Source organism: Amblyomma americanum, chromosome 6 (assembly GCF_052857255.1).
Source record: "Amblyomma americanum isolate KBUSLIRL-KWMA chromosome 6, ASM5285725v1, whole genome shotgun sequence".
In the NCBI taxonomy this organism is placed as follows: Eukaryota; Metazoa; Arthropoda; class Arachnida; order Ixodida; family Ixodidae; genus Amblyomma; species Amblyomma americanum.
In genome coordinates, this window is record NC_135502.1 from 12,747,559 (window position 1) to 12,764,155 (window position 16,597).

The following is a 16,597-nucleotide window of genomic DNA, read 5'->3' on the forward strand; positions in this document are numbered from 1 at the left end:
GCTAATGAGCATTCACACCAAGTATGAGTCTTTGGAACTGAGCCGGCAATTTATTATGAATTTTAAAAAACCGTGTTTTTTAAAATTCGCGGGCCGATTGGTGTGCTCGTAGTGACCGATTTTGAAACTAAAATCGTGAAAAAAGACGTCACTGTACCCTTGACGTTGCCAGGCCACCACACGCTGTCATTCGCTGGAGCCACGGCAGCCACAACGTCACGGGCACACTTCCGGTACTGCTTGTGCCGCCGCGTGACCCTCTCGGGCAAGCGCGAGCCAGGCCATCGCCTTCGCGCATATGGTTTCAATTTTCCTCTGCTGCCTCCTTCTGTCGGGAGTTCCGGAGCCACTCGCAGTGGCCCGCCGAGCCGCTACTGTTGTCGCTGGCGTTCAGCCGGTACGGCGTGAACGCATAGGGCTTGATTGATGCCCACCGCGGCCGTAAAAGTGAGCAGTCGCGCCTTGAGGTCCGGGTCCATTACTGCTAGCTACAACAGACGACAAGCAAAGAAACCCGACGTGCGCCGCAATTACGCCGCCGACGCTGCTGCTGGGGTGTAGGAGCGACAACTGGAAGTTGCAAAAGGAATGTCAGCGGATGACGCATTCATGGGCGGGGCCCAGTCCCAGAGCTGTTTTCTTTATTTTTGTCTGGTGCCCCGCGTGTACGAGTTGAGTGGGGAGAGGAGGCATGTAACTTTTAATCGTCTATATCTTCGGTGTTATTGATGCTAGCTTAAAAATTCTTGCGTTGGGGTGACGAGTGATGAAATGCCTGTCTCTCATCTGCTTTACGTAACCTCAATTAATTTATTGCATAGTCCCTTTAAACGGAGAATAGTCACCTCTTTGCACCCGACTGAGCCAACCTGAAAGTTTCCTACAGAAGCCCCTCACCTTGTCACCAGACAATGCAACATTATTCCCAACCTCTTGCATGCTGGAGTTTATGTGACTCAGCTGGTCAGACATTTCGCACAGATAGGCAAGTTTATTAAGGAAAGAAGGGTCTTTGAAGGCTCCCCATGCTTCTTGTCTTCTGCTAGAAAAATGCTCACTTCTTTCTGGAGCTCAAAAACTGTGACCAGCACTTTTCCGCACAATAGCCAATGCACCTCTGTGTGTAGTAGCAGGTGCTGGTTTTCTAAGCCCATCTCTTCGCAATGCGCTTTAACGAGGCTGTGCACAATTTCGACAACATGCTGCGTCACGCTGGCTAGCTCTTGGCTCAGTTTCTTTGATGAAAATCAAAGGCATACAATGTATAAATATGACTGAGCCATTCGCTTCCTTGACAAGGCCTGGCAAACCTGCCGATGTGCCAACCATTACATAGGTGCCATCAATTTACACTCCCGCATACATATCTCAGTTAACTAAGCCCATGCAGAACAAAAAAAAACTTTCTTGACCTTTCGCTGCCATTTCAAGCTCTCTGCAAGCAACTCTTGCGCAATGAACAAGTCATCTATGAAATGCACAAACAGAATGAGCTGTGGGCTACCAGACGCTTAGTAGCTGTCATCCATGGCAAAAGAAAACCTCCCAGCATATTTCAGTTATTCAATTATTGGCTTTGCACATCAGACACCATTTCAGACACTGGGCAGCCCTTTATATATGGAATTGCAACAATCGCCATTTAAGCAAAAGCCAGAATGGGTTGCACCCATGCTAGTTGTTCACTTCCTTGTGGGGATGCACTGTCTGTGAGTGCGCGTGTGGACTGGTAGCGCACTGCTTACTCGTTGTCACTAGGCCTAGTATACCTGGTATTGAAGCTGCGATGTAAAGTGCTTTGAAACTGGCCACTGGTGGCCATGAGATGTTTCATTTCTGTACCAATAAACTTGCATTAAAAAGAGGGTGCAGTTGATTTCTAGTGTGCGTTCGGCAGTGAAGTTGAGCGGAAAAGCAAGCTAGGCAAGAGCTGCCTTGCACCATTCCAAACTATTAGTCAGCCGTCATTGACATCACTCGAGCACTGGATTTCAGCATTGCATGCGGCATGTCTCTACCTTGGTTCCTATTCAGTGTAACTCAATTGGGGTTCTGTAATGTATGGCATTGGCGAGATTTCGCCAATGCTTTTTACCGCCTATTTACAGGAGGTATTCGGAGGTCTGAATTGGGAACAGTTGGGGATAAGAGTTAATGGAGAATACCTAAATAATCTGCGATTTGCTGATGACATTGCCTTGCTGAGTCACTCAGGAGATGAACTGCAAACCATGATCAATGAGTTAGACAGACAGAGCAGTACAGTGGGTCTTTAAATTGACATGCAGAAAACCAAAGTAATGTTCAACAGTCTAGCAAAGGAACAGCAGTTCACAATTGGCAGTGAGGTGCTGGAAGTGGTAAAGGTCTACTTAAGGCAAGTAGTGACAGCTGATCCAGATCATGAGAGGGAAATAACTAGAAGGATAAGAATGGGGTGGAGTGCATATGGCAGGTTCTCTCAGATTATGAACAGCAGATTACCGATATTCCTCAAGAGAAAAGTACAACAGTTGTATCTTACCTGTACTCACCTACGGGGCAGAAACATGGAGGCTAACGAAAAGGGTTCAGCTTAAGTTGAGTACAACACAGGGAGCCATGGGAAGAAAAATGATAGGTGTAACGTTAAAGAGACCGGAAGCGGGCAGAGTGAGTCAGCGAACAAACGTGTGTTAATGACATCCTGGTCGAAATCAAAAGGAAGAAATGGGCTTGGGCAGGGCATGTACTGCGAAGGCAAGATAACCGTTGGTCCTTAAGGGTAACGGAGAACAGAGTGGATTCCAAGTGAAGGCAAGCATGGCAGGGGGCGGCGGAAGGTTAGGTGGGCGGATTAGATTAGGAAGTTTGCAAGCATAGGGTGGGCGCAGCTGGCAAAAAACGGATAATTGAAAAGACGTGGGACAGGCTTTTGTCCTGCAGTGGGCGTAGCCAGGCTGATGATGACGATATATGGCAATAAAGTGCTCTACGAGCCTGATTTCCCCTTGAAGGCTCCTGCTGGTCTTTGCGCTCAGGCAGGCCGTGTGTGTATTCTTGTGTCTGATCATTTAGACTTGAATGCATTATCACTACGAAGGCGTTTTCAGACCATGCTAATTTGTCATAAATTACCAGCCGTTGCGTTAACTGCGGGTACATATTTGAGGTTCCACTGTGTGGGGCCCATATTGGGCACCAGTTGTGGGGTTCTTACTAGGCCGTTGAGCCTACTTTGAGGTCTAGGCCGTGAACTCCGAGCTCCTGGTATCGCACACCATGCGCGGCCGTTCTCACGGCGGCGCAGCGGAAATGCGAAATAAACACAACACGGAACAGGACACTTTGCCTGGGGCCAAACGTTTATTGGGTTCTCCCAAAATCGCTGTTTGCTGGATGCTGGATCTGCGACCCTTGCCGTCTGGCTTGGTCGTGCGGCTGATGGGGCAAGATGGCGACAACAAAGAGGGAAGACGGGAGGCATTTACCTTACGTCCTCTTGCTGTTGCGTCTCGCTGAAGTCTCTGGCCACAACTGGTACTCGCTGATCTCGGCGCACTTGCCCATTGTCACATTTCGCCAATCAGTGACTGCTTCGGCGGCGCCTGGCGGTGCGCGCTTGTGACCGGTTTTGAGGAAGGAGGTGGCGCAGCGTTCTCAAGCAGACCTTCTGGCTACTCGCCCGTGGGGAAGGAGGAAAGCGTCAGCTTTTTTGCGTCTCCACGGTGCGCCTCACTGTAGTTTGAAAAATTGGGCAGAAAAATGCTGCTTCCCTCTGAGAACCGCATCCCATGAATACTGTGACAATGTGGCCTTTGCACAAATCTATATGATACATAGCTAAAATGGTCAGTGTGCGAATTGCAGACTGTGAGCACAGGCAAAATCTAATAATTATTGTGACAGCATGCCACTGCTCTCTGTCAGTGTGCAAGGAACTAAGGAACAAAAAGGCAAAGAGTCTGCCTAACCATGAAGAGAATCCCTGCGCTGTGGAAACGGAAGGGGGAGTGCAAAGAAGAAAAAAAAGAAAAAGGATGACACACAAAGATGAAGCATAACACGTGTGTGAGAACCATGCTGCACCACTCTGCAACCTGATGTGCAAGTGCTGCTGCACCCGTGGAGGGCAGAGCAGTGCCTAACCTGTTTTCAGAGCTGAAAATCGCTTGGCCCACTGTCCGAAGGCTTTGGTCTTTGTCAGCGTTTCAGTGCGGAGCACTTCAATTTTCGTGCTAAACACAGGGATTGCACAAGAGAGTTTCCTGGTGCACATCTACATTTCTTTTGTCTTTACCTTCATTTTGCTTGCTGTGACGTTAAGCAAGTTTGTCTTGTGTAACAACCATTAATTATGTCTGGTGGGTTGCATATTTACATGTGAAATGTGAAAAGTAATGATCGGCGACCATTGATCATTAGATTGCAGGTTCTCTGCTCATTACATAATGCCCAACAAGGTGGATTTCCTTTTGGAGTCTGGAGTAAATTGCTCACCAGTATGGCTGAAAGCCTCGGCTGTGGCACCTGTGGTTGTGGTGAAATGACGGAGCATGTATGCAACATGCAAGGTGACATCTAGGCGTAATGACTCAGGTGTAAGGGAAATAGCTGAAGCAGATGGAGCCCGGCTCATCTTATTTAGTGTAGCCACTGTATCTAAAGGGTCCATTGGTGCTGCTACAACGCTTCAGCATTTCAGTGGATGACATCGTGAAGTCTTAGAGAAAGTATGTGTTTGTAGCATTGGTAAAAAAAAATTAAAGTACGGTTCTTTGGTTGAATCTACTGTCATTGTTGTGTCTGTTAGTAGTGCTGTAGCTACAAAACGCAACAGCCAGTAGATCAAGTGCCAGTTAAAATTGTGAATTTTTTCCGATATATTAGTGACACGCCGATAGCAGTGCAATCTTTGTTGACCGCTGGCACTGAGAGGTGCATTTTCTTATGCTCGGCGGCAACTTTTCTTGGCAATGGAGTGGGAGCTGCAGAACTAAATCACATCCTCTCTTCCTACACAGCGATTATAGGCCCCAGTTGCAGTTAATATTTTCGTCTTAAAATGTAGTATACTGGAAATACCAGTTATTTGGCACATTTGTAATGTAACTCCACATTTTCCAAGTTAAAAAGTCACTGAGAAGACAGCTACTTTGGTTGGTTACAGCAAATCTTTTAGGTACTTTAGGCTACCAGAACCTTTCATAGATTGTGCAGTTTCGCCAGTGATGGAGTGAAGCAATTGTGCAGTGAGCAGCATGCCAGGCTGCTATCTTCTGGCCAGACTATTGGTGGAGTGACACAGTTACAAATGCCTTTTCCCTGTAGCCTTCTCATCATTCCCAAGAAAAGCTGTCGCCGAGTATAGTCTTAGCTTCCTATGCAGATTGTACCTGTCCATTGCAGTACCCAGACTGGCTGGCTGACAAGCGGTCCTCGTTGGCAGACGGAGAGTACGAGCGGTATAACCAACAGTTTGGCCTAATGCGACGGTGTGTGCGAGGAATTTGAAGCCGAGCAGGCATCAGATGCAGCCGAGGTTAAGCAGGCTCGCTTCGAGCGCGTGCTCAGTCTCATGCAGAAGGTGAGTGCTGCCCTGCCGGCTGTGTTGCATTGGAAAGAATGCAGGCTGGAATGTGTACTTATTGGTATTTCCAGCATGAACAGCGCCACGTGATGTCTGCTTGGTCAAGGTCCTGGCAAAACACTCTACAGTCTATCACTTTTTTTTATTTCTGCCAGCGCCTGTGCTGTGTGTTGTGCTGCACATTGGTTTGGATTCTGTGTCATGGAGGCGGTGCTACAACAAGAATGGCTAGAAAAATGAAAAAGTGCATGAAGCTGCTTAGAGCTATAATGTGCTCTGCTGACAAGTTTTGCACTCGTGAGTGCAAAACTCACTGTTTGATTGTCCTTTCTGGTTGCAGCACCTGCTGCATTGTTTTAGTTTCCTGTGTGTCCGAATGTATGGCATCAGAAACATGGCTTATTATGAGCTGCTCCTTTTTCCAGATGCAAGAGTGTGGCCATCCACCTAAAGACCTGGTTGAGATTGTGAGTTTTTTTTTTCTTCCTCTATGCTCTCACATCTGCTGTGTCGTGCCAAGCAAGGAGATGGAAAACTTACCATAGTGGGTGTTGCTCTTGGGTGCATGTTCACCTCAAACTGACCAGATGGCTCACTAATCAGTTGTTCCGGCTGACAAGACACACTTAATCCCTTAATAGTTCTGGACAAGCTCACCTCGTCATGGGTATTTTGCTACTTTCTGGATGGCTTTTGATGACTACATGTCATCAAAGGGTGGTTCTTCATTTACAAGATAGATGGCAGTAGCCATTTTCCTATCAGCACTTTCATTGAACAATATTTTTTGCACTAGATGGCTGCAGACGTTCCTTGTTGCTGAGGCACTGGTGGACTGGAGCGGCGGTGATGCGTGCTTTGGCTGACATCACCCTGCTTGCATGAGATTTTCACTCGCATTATAACTAATATGGCATCTTCTATGCGGCATTCTAGTGCGGTGGATCACTATCTGTGAGGTGATAATAGTGCAAGTGATGAGGATATTGACTTGGTGTTTTATTCTTCAAGCAAAGAATACAATTACACCACTCCAGACTACAGCGAGTCCTGGTCTTGTGTAGGGGGTACGAGAAGGCCCTGTGCAAAGTGCTGTGTTTTGAGCACTACCACACTGATGGTAGCAGTTTGGATGGCATCGGTGGAGGAACAGTGCATTTCAAAACAATTCAGTACACTACTGCTATTAATTAGGGTTCCATGAGTAAAGTGGGCAATGCATAATAATGAATACACCATTATTTTTTGCTGTAAAATTTTTCCAGATATATATATTTTTTAAACAAGTTATTAAAGCATTTCACATCATTAAAAAAAATGAGCCATTATGGTACCTTTATTCTTTTTTTTTTAAGTGAGCCCTTAAGGGTTTAAAGGGGCAATGAGGGCAAATTGAAGTTGGCCTGCATCAATAGATTACCATGTTCTAATGACCGGGCGACCACTGTCACTGAAAAGGGAGGTTTTATAAGGTAGCAAAGACAAAAAAAAAAAAGAAATACGGGCATCGCCATTACCAGCTAGTTTCGCTACTAAACTGCAGTGCATCAACATAGTTTTTTGGGCACAGATCCCAGAGGCTAGGCTACAATGCCATTCACTTCAAAGCAGTGGCAACATGCCCTTCTCGGTATTAACGTCACGGGCTTGAATCGACTGGCTGGAAGTTTCTTAAATGCAGTTCTCTCGGCAATAAATGCGTCCTTTGTTGCAGGAGAAGCATCTATGTAGCCAAAAAGAGACATGGAATCGACTTTTACAAATAACAAGAATTGGATGGAGTTTTCGCGAGTCAGTCTAATCCCTCCTCTTCTCCCTGCAGGGGCCTGACATCGGCTTGGACGAGCATGGAAACATGCGTGTCCCTGGAATGCCTGAGCAGTGCGCTATAATGTAAAGAAATATTGGCCACACCGTGGACACTCTCTGCCACAGATGTGACAAGCGGTTCAACGCCTTGTGCCCATTAATGAGAGGTTAGCTGAATGGACTGTGTCACATTTACATGGCCGTGTTTGGAGTTCTGGAACACTGTGCGAGGTGGTGTTGCAAGTGGGCAAGCTGTTGGCATGCTTGTTTTTACACGGGCATCTCCAGAGGGCCGAGACGACGTTATAGTTTGGTTGTGCAATTGTTGTCAGTCTGAGAGGCATGCATCCCAGAGATTAGTTCTTATTGGAAGGCAGCATTTCTTGTGCATCAACCCCTTTTGTTGCCTTCATTCTAGTGTAGGTTCTACAGCTCAGTTCGAGTGCCCATGCCATTCAAGTCACATGCATTGGCTTTCTTCATCGTTAGGTTATTGCTGAATTGTATTCTCGCTTCTGACTGCAGTTACCTGTTTTGTTTCGGCTTTAATGGTTCCACTGAGCATTTCTAGGCTTACAGTCTGTGATGGTATTTTTTACATTTCTCTTAATTAGCTACTGTATTTTGAAACATATAAAGCGGGAAAATTTCATTCATGCTTATTCAAAGTCATTAACTTTGGATCCATGCGATTGAATCGGCAGACATTCTGAAGATAGGAGACGCTTTTTGGAACCAAGGGGGCAGTCTAGCGCTTTTTGTACTGCCTACTCTTGTGGCCATGCTGTGCAATAAGCTATGCTTTTGGGCTTGCTTTGGTGCAAGAGTGGTGCAAGGCGTCAGGTAAATGGCTGCGGTGCTTTTTTAAGACCATCACAAATGTTTTTTAGCACTCTGAAAAATGAAATTGGCACAGTGTTATCTTTTCTTGTGTAGAATCACCTCACTAGCAATGTGGAATGCAGAATTTGGGGCATGACTGTGCGGGCACAGTTTTGTTTGCTGCAGTTAAGTGTAAAGCGCTGCTTCTTCTGTGTTCTGGCAGCATTATAGATGTGCTCGCTGTATTTTTTCTGCGATAAAAATAATTTTGTTATTGTAGATGCTTGCTTTTATTATTAGAAACTGCATTATTTATTTTTTAATGTTAACATTGCCAGTTTGGTGTTTTGTGATCAAGCTCAGTATCACACTCGGCAGCCCGCTTTCGTCTGCTGATCGGTGGTCACAGAGTTCGTCAGTTTAACTCACTCTTCAGTGTTGAATCTCTTGGAATTAGTAGGCAGCTGTTTCTTTTTTCTTCGGCAGCTGCTGGTGTGCCTTTCTGGAGGTGCTGGTAGCATTTAATAGTCCCCATGCCTGGGTTTGCATGGTTAAAAACATGTTTCATCCTGTCTTATTTTGTGCGCAGCAATGCCAATTATCATTGTGGCTTCTTATCGGGCCTGCCGTCATGACTGTTGTTCAGAAGCTTTTAGTCTTCATATTGTAGTACTCTGTTACTCAGTTTGCATACAAACACATTTGATGTGGCTATAATAGTTAATTCTTCCTGCAGGTATTTGCTTCAAGCATTGAGTGTAAACACTATCTACTTTTTTGTCCAGACTGGGGTTGTGCCACACAGTCTTGTTGCCAAGAGTGTAAAGCTATGATCCTTTGTTTAGTGTCAGCAGCAACATTGTGGGGAAAGCTGCGTTGCTTGATGATACTCACAAAAATGTCATGGCCGTGTAAATTAAATAAAACAAACATATTTATGTTCTTAACAACATTCATAATTTGCTTTCATCGAAGGTATGGCACTCATCTGGTGGGAAAATTGTATCTTCTATACTGATTCAAATGAGGGGGCCAGCTAAGCTGCCAGCTTTGTAAACTGCCAGTCTACTTGGCAGCAACACTAGCAACTATTGGCTGGCTGCATATTGATGTTTTGTTTGAAACTTCCTTATGGTTTGAAATTTCCTGATGGAAAGAAATAGCCGTTGTTTTATTACTACCCATTCTGAAATGAAGGATCATCTTTATGCTCATGACCGCACGCTGATGGGAGTGACATGTTTTTTTGTCTTTGCTGCCCAAAAGTGAGAACTCTGCCAGTTCTGTTGGGCTTGGATTCAGATTTTAGCCAGAATTGCGGCCTTGTTGTCATGGCACAGTGTGTAGTGCAGTAGTCGCCTTTTCTCTCCTTGTGCATTTTCTTTTTGTACAGAGAAGACAAGTACAGATAATCAAACTGCAACAGAAGTAAAGAAGATATTTTCATGCTTTTGTTGCCTTCATTTTTCAATGTCTGTTATTTTCCCTGACCATAACACAGCCATTATGGCAAGGCTTGTATATGTGTTCAAGCCACAGTGCAATATTTTTGGGTGTTGACACTGCGCCCATGGGTGCGACCAGATCTTATTGCCGCTCCTTGTGCTTTTCTTGAGCGCGGACAGATGGCGCCATGCTACGGAGGGTTGTATAGTCGCCGAGCTGCGGCAGCCGTAATGCAGGTATTGAGAGATCGTTCGGTGCCACGGCATGTACGCTTGCTTGTTTTTTAAGTGCTGAAGTGGGTTTTTTGATAGGCACAAAAATCTCAAATGCGTTTCCACAATTTGCCTGCGTCATAAGTACTTCCCCTAATGCTGGGAATCGCCCCGCCCCGCATTCTCGTACTTGGTGGCACAACTCTGACGCTATACGCGCTCGCGCAGGGAGCAAAAGGAAGCCATCAGTGCGGTGTTTTAGTGGCTAGTGCAATGCACTTCTAGCTAAGTGATGCAAAAATGATTTGCAAAAATAGCCGTAGTGTTCGTCCCTCTGAGCTCATCTTTTACGCGAGCACTGGTGATGGTGATGGTGAGCTGCTGACGATCTCAAGGAAAGCTATACTGGCATGTGCACAAAAAGATATAATACTTGAAGCTGTAAACTGGACATGGTGGATGTCAGTACGGAAAATTGCACTGCGTCTGCTAAAGTGGCTATGTTGCCCCCATAACTGTTTCGGACGATCAGAGCTTGACCAAGCGAAGCCGTCCCCAAACTGTTCTGGATGAGCTTTGCTCGTCCTCCATGAATGGTTTCTCCTCTTGAGTGTCCAGGACGAGAAGTGCTCGTCTGCAGCTTAGATGTGGTTTCAGCCACTGGATGGAAGCACTTACTTGGTGATTTCATTTTCTTCTACGGCAGGAGCGCGGTTTTTGTGTGAAAACATGGAATCTGGTGGCGGCGACGCATGTACTGCTGGTCTGTCAGCCCGAAAAAGAAGCTTTTCGTATTTGTCATCTTCTTCCAATGAAGATTGTTGTAGGCAGCAGCCACATGCAGTGGCTAGGCCGTCTGTGTGGCTTGGCTTGGCTGCGCTGCGGCGCGCTCGGGTGAGGCTCACGGTGGCTGGCACGCGTCTTGGGTGTCTTGTGCTCGTGCCGGGATCCGCCTGGCTGGAATAAAGCTGTCCGGTTGGCGTCTCAACGGTCCTGCTTTCGTCATCTCAGCGTGGTGTCAGAAGTAACGGAATTCCCACAGTAAGCTCAGCCGGGGCTGCGTCCTCTCACTCGGATACCCGTTGACGATGGCACACGTCACAGCAGCTTCTATGGCCTGGACTACGCGGCCAGTACATGGCGTCCTTCCTCATTGAACCGCCTGAGGCCTTTCGCTTCACGACTCTTGCCGACTGACCGAAATGGAGGAAGCGGTTCGAGCGTTTCTACACGGCTTCTCGTCTCTGCGACAAATCAGAGTCATATAAAGTCCACACACTCCTTTACTTGATGGGCGACCAGGCCGAGGACGTCTTTGGAACCTTCAAACTCTCCGGTGAGAACGCTCTGAACTTAGAAGTCGTCCCAAGGCAGTTCGACAGCTACTTCATACCTCGGCGCAATGTCATTTTTGAATGGGCACGCTTCAACACGAGGGTCCAAAACGACGGCCTAAAGCGACGGCGAATCTGTGGAAGACTTCGTAACTGCGCTTCACACGCTTTTTAACCATTGTGAGTATGGCACCCTCCGAGAGGAACTGGTTCGAGACAGACTGGTCGTCGGCATTCAAGACCAGAAATTGTCAGTGAGACTGCAACTTAACGCTGATCTTACTCTTCAGAAGGCGCTCGAGAGTATCAGGCAGGTCGAAAGCGTTCGTCAGCAGCAAGCGGAGCTTCACTTTGAAACGCTGACCGTCAACAAAGTTACATCAGGCAGGCAGCAAGTCAGGCACCCCACGAACGCTACTCACGTCAGCGACGATCGAGAGCACTTTGAATCAAGGCCACATCCGCGTCCAGCTGACAATGTTCCGACATTGTGTCGTTGGTGTGGGAAAGAACGACATCCGTGTTCACAGTGCCCAGCGCGGATGCGGGCATGCAGGGGCTGCCACAAGAAGGGCCCCTTCGCGTCTGTCTGTATGTCACGCCGGGTTGACATCATTGAAGCATCTGGAACCCACAGCGAAGGTGGATTTCTCGGAACCGTCTCGTCCTTCGATACGTCGACATGGGAGACAACCATCCGCATGCATGGCCAACCTGTCAAATTCAAGATCGACATAGGTGCTGACAAATCTGTCCTCCCACCTACGACTTTCAGCATGCTCCGACATCAGCCTCTGTTGTCCATAGCTCGTCGGCAGCTCTACGGTCCTGATCGGAGACCTCTCGCAGCCAAGGGCGTAGCGCGTCTTCAACTCTCCTAGCGTGGACATGAAGCACCACTCCGAGATGTCTACGTGCTGGAAGATGTCCACACTCCCTTACTCGGCAAGCCCACCATCAGAGACTTGCAGGTGCTAACCTTCGTCAGCACCCTTCAATAGCCACTGGTGGTTAATAGTGACTGATTATTACTCCAGATATCCGGAACTGACTCGTCTAGAGAAGCTATCATCTAGTACAGTGATCAATCACTGCAAATAAATTTTCGCCCGGCACGGCATTCCAGAAGTGGTGGTCTCCGATAATGGTCCGCAGTTCTTGTCCTCTGACTTCGCTAAGTTTGCTCAAGAATACGGGTTCAACCACGTCACATCAAGCCCACAATACCCTCAGAGCAATGGACTTGCTGAGGCTGCGGTGGAAATCATCAAAACTTCAATGAAGACGACCCAAGACCCATTCCTGACCCTCTTGTCCTACAGGTCAACTCCATTGAAAAATGGCTACAGCCCCTCTGAACTATTGATGGGGAGGCGGTTGTGGACAAAGATTCCTCTGACTCCCGGAAGGTTTGTTCCCCGTTTGCCAGACGCCACTAAACTTCGGAATTTTGAAACCCAATACCGCGAACAGCAGCGATGAGATTATGATAGACGACATGGCGTACAGCAACTTCCGACCATTCTGGAAGGAGATGAAGTCTGGGTTACCGACTTCAAGCGAAAAGGGAACGTAGTGGCACCCGCAAGCGAGCCTAGGTCATATATAGTTGACAGTGGGAACGGCACTATACGGCCAAATCGAACCCATCTTATCCCTTTTCTCAAGCCTGTGGAAGGGTAGAGAGACAACCAAGACGTCATATATGACGAATCTCTCCCTGGGACTTCAGTTTCTCAAGAAGATTCACAAACAACCTGCCTGCGCCTCCTGCGAGGAATGTCTCCCTGGGACTTCAATTTCTCAAGAAGATTCACAAACAACCTGCGCTGACGTCTCCCACCGGCACACCAGGTGTGGACGTTGTGTCATTCCTCCCAAGAGTTTGCTTTTCTGTCAGGGGAGATGTTTTAGGCAGTAGCCACATGCAGTGGCTAGGCTGTCTGCATGGCTTGGCTTGGCTGCGCTGCGGCGCGCTCACGTGAGGCTCGCGGCGGCTGGCACGCATCTCGGGCGTCTCGTGCTCGTGCCGGGATTCGCCTGGCTGGAATAAAGCTGTCCGGTTGGCGTCTCAACGGTCCTGCTTTCATAACTCAACAAAGATTATTTAGATATCGACGTTATGCTGAAGTGAGCAATTCGTCTGATGGCGATGAGGACAGCTCTGAAGCGAACATTGCGAGTGCTCGTAAATGGATGAAGCTTGACGTCAACAATCCTCTGGCAAGGCCTCCTTGGTTTGCATTTTTGGCTGTTCCAGGGAAGCCTTTCAATTTGACATCTCCAGATGAATTTCTTGAGCACATACAGCAGTTTCTTGATGATGAGCTCATTTCATTGATGGTCGATGAAACCAATTGCTATGTGCTGAAAAGCTGTTTGTCCCTGTGAACACTCCTGCCTCAGAACATGGATACCAGTGACTAAGGAGGAGATGTGGGTATTCCTTGCAGTCTTGCTATTGCAAGGAATTATTTGCTAGCCCCGACAAGTATGGTACTGGTCCAAGAACAAGTGTTTGTTCACACCAATTTTGGAAAAGTGATGAGATGTAATTGGTTTCTGTTAATAGTGCGAAAGCTGCACTTTGAGGATAATGCCAGCATCACCGACCTTAGTGGCCACCCAGAGCTGAAGCTGTGCAAGATATGGCCATTTTTGGATCGACTGTTGAACTGCCGCTTGGCATACATCCTAGAGCGAGACATATCGATGGACGAAAGTCTGATGCTCTACAAAGGCAGGCTAGGATGGGCGCAGTACATCCTGCTGAAAAAAGCAAGATTTGGGTGTAAATTTTTTATGCTCTGCGAGGCATCATTGGGATATGTGTGGTGCATCCTGATCTATACTGGAAAAGGCACAAATCTGGGCACCCCAGCAAATCATTCACCAGTGGGCACCAAAGTAGTGATGAAGCTCCTTGAGCCCTTGCTAGGAAAATGTTACTGCCTGACCACAGACAAATTCTATACTTCACCAGACCTCGTTGGTCTTCTCATTCAGAACCACACGGATGTATGAGACTGAACAGAAAAGATATGTCTCCAGAATTCCAAACACAGAAGCTCAAGAAAGGAGCGGTACAGGCTTACCAGCACAATAAATGTGTTGCTCTCCAATGGCGAGACAAAAAAGTAGTGTCTGTCATGAGCACATTGTACACTTAAAGCATGGAGAGGTTATGAGATTCGAAAGAGCGAGATGTCGCGAAGCCAAGCACAGTGAGTGACTATAACCACACGATGGGTAATATGGACAAGTCGGATCAGATGCTGGCCAACTAACTACTCTGTCCTTAGAATATGAAAGAAAATATACTACAAGAAGACTTTGCCACCTGGTTGATGAAGTTACTTTTCGCTCGTTTGTCTTGTACCAGAAAGATGGAAGGAAGATAGGCCACCTTGACTACCGCCTCGCCCAATATTGAGTTGTTCCTGAATAGGTGATCCTGATCCTGTACGTCTCAAGGAGTGGCACTTTCCTGCCTGTATCCCTCCAAGCCAAACCAAAGCAGCGCCAACCAAGAAATGCTTCATTTGCTGTTGGAAGCGAGAAGAAAATGGGAAAAAGTTGAGAAAAGAGACTCAGTTCTGATGTAGGAGCTGCAACAAGCCACTCTTGTGATTCCCTGTCTTGAAATTTATATCGCGTCCCGAAAGCTTCCCAAGTGAAATACCCAATTGTTGGTTAGCCCGCACAAGTGAAAATGATAAGACATTTGTGATTGTTTTCTCTGTTCTTTTTATTGTTTATTACTGGCAAGCAGCTGGTTTCGTATGCAGTGTTCATAAGTAAACTTTATTGTGCTAATCTGACTTACCATATGGTTTTAATTATTCTGTCAAGATCGAGTAGTTGCTTTTTATTGCAATATCATTCGAAATCAGTAAAAAAAGCAGTTTAGGTTAGAAAAATTTAAAAAAAAAACACTTAAAAGGTTAGTAATGCCGTAAAATGTTCCAGCGATCTTTTGAAAGTAATGTGCAAATTATGTACCTGCATATTTGTTATAAACGTTTCCGTCATATTTTCTGCGATTCATACCACCGTGTGTTGTGGCAGCAAAATGCACTGCGCGTAACTGCTGGAGGCCATGAGATCGCAGACTGCATTTTGCTGTGCTACACTTCTCTTATCTACTGTGCCTACAGACTACTGTTGGCAGTAGCACCAGTTGTTTTATTTGCTGACATCAATGACCTCCATACTTTAGAACCCGGGATAGCTCAGTGGTCTGAGCACTCGGCTGTTGTGCTGCAGACACTGGCTCAGTCCTGGCTGCGGTGACCACGTTTCAGTGGGGTCGAAACGCAAAAGGTGCCCGTGCGCTGTGCGATGTCAGTGCACAATAAAGAATCCCAGGTGGTCTGAATTAATCCGTTGTACTAAGCAAGGCTTCCCTCGTATTGCTCATGCAGCTTAGCGATGGTAAACTGTGCAATTCTCATTTATTAATCCAATGCGGCCTGAATAGCGATTCTGTGCAACAAGCAAATTTAGTACAACAAACAGCCTTGCTGGGAGATGTGATTTCGTGTGTTTAAAAGATTAGGTGCAAAACACATTTAGTCGCAGTTTTATGGACAATTTTCAATCACTGCGCCCGTCTCCTTGGACGATGACTGCATAGACTTCGCAGAAACACATACACACAGTCCCAAACTGATAACTACACAACAGACATGGTCTCCTGGTTGCAATACCCTATCTGCTTTTGCGACTGCCCTGTTCGGCAGGTCCGGGCAAAGCCGCTGCGGTGGCTCAGCAGTTATGGTGCTCGGCTGCTGACCCGAAAGACGTGGGTTCAATCCCGGGCCCGTGTACATTGCGACACCAGTGCATGTTAAGGAACCCCAGGTGGTCTAAATTATCTGCAGCCCTCTCCTACAGTGTCCTCATAGCCTGAGTCGCTTTAGGACGTTAAACCTCTTGAAACCAAACCAAACAGGTCCAAAAGCGGCACTTGATCAATGCAAGTCGGCTAGCCTGAACTGCAGTTCGGTACAAAGTATGCATTGCCCATAATCACAGGGAGTCAGTTTTTCGACCCGGCTGGGCTTTGTAGGTGTGCCGCAACAAAACCAACACATCACAGCCAGCAGGCGCATAGCCAGTGATGACCGCCCACGGGCTCGGAACGTGCTATCACGGTTGCTTGCACAATGATCACTGCAGGAGATTCCAAACCGCTATGCAAAAGATTAGTTTCAGCAGAACTTGTTCATGCATGGTGCCTACCGCAACATAGAAGCAAAGAACATAACGTTCACTCATTAGGATGCCCTCTGCCAGCACAAAACGCAGACAAATGCAGCCTAAAACTGCACCGTGCCGGGCACGCTGCACTCGCCGCTCTGCAAGTGATTGGCCACTTTTCTGCACTGGCATGGGGGCGCTGC

The 16,597-nt window shown here is 47.1% G+C and overlaps 1 protein-coding gene across 1 annotated transcript in view; it reads left to right on the forward strand.

Moving 5' to 3' along the window:
- The window catches only part of Pex19 (peroxisomal biogenesis factor 19), a 28,341-nt gene extending 18,691 nt beyond the window's left edge, over nucleotides 1-9,650 (forward strand). Inside the window, 4 exon segments of the mRNA XM_077668582.1 lie at nucleotides 5,389-5,469; nucleotides 5,471-5,566; nucleotides 5,995-6,036; nucleotides 7,392-9,650. Of these exon segments, the coding sequence (XP_077524708.1) occupies nucleotides 5,389-5,469; nucleotides 5,471-5,566; nucleotides 5,995-6,036; nucleotides 7,392-7,466 (294 nt within the window). The 3' untranslated portion in view covers nucleotides 7,467-9,650.
- Nucleotides 9,651-16,597: the final 6,947 nt, after the last annotated feature.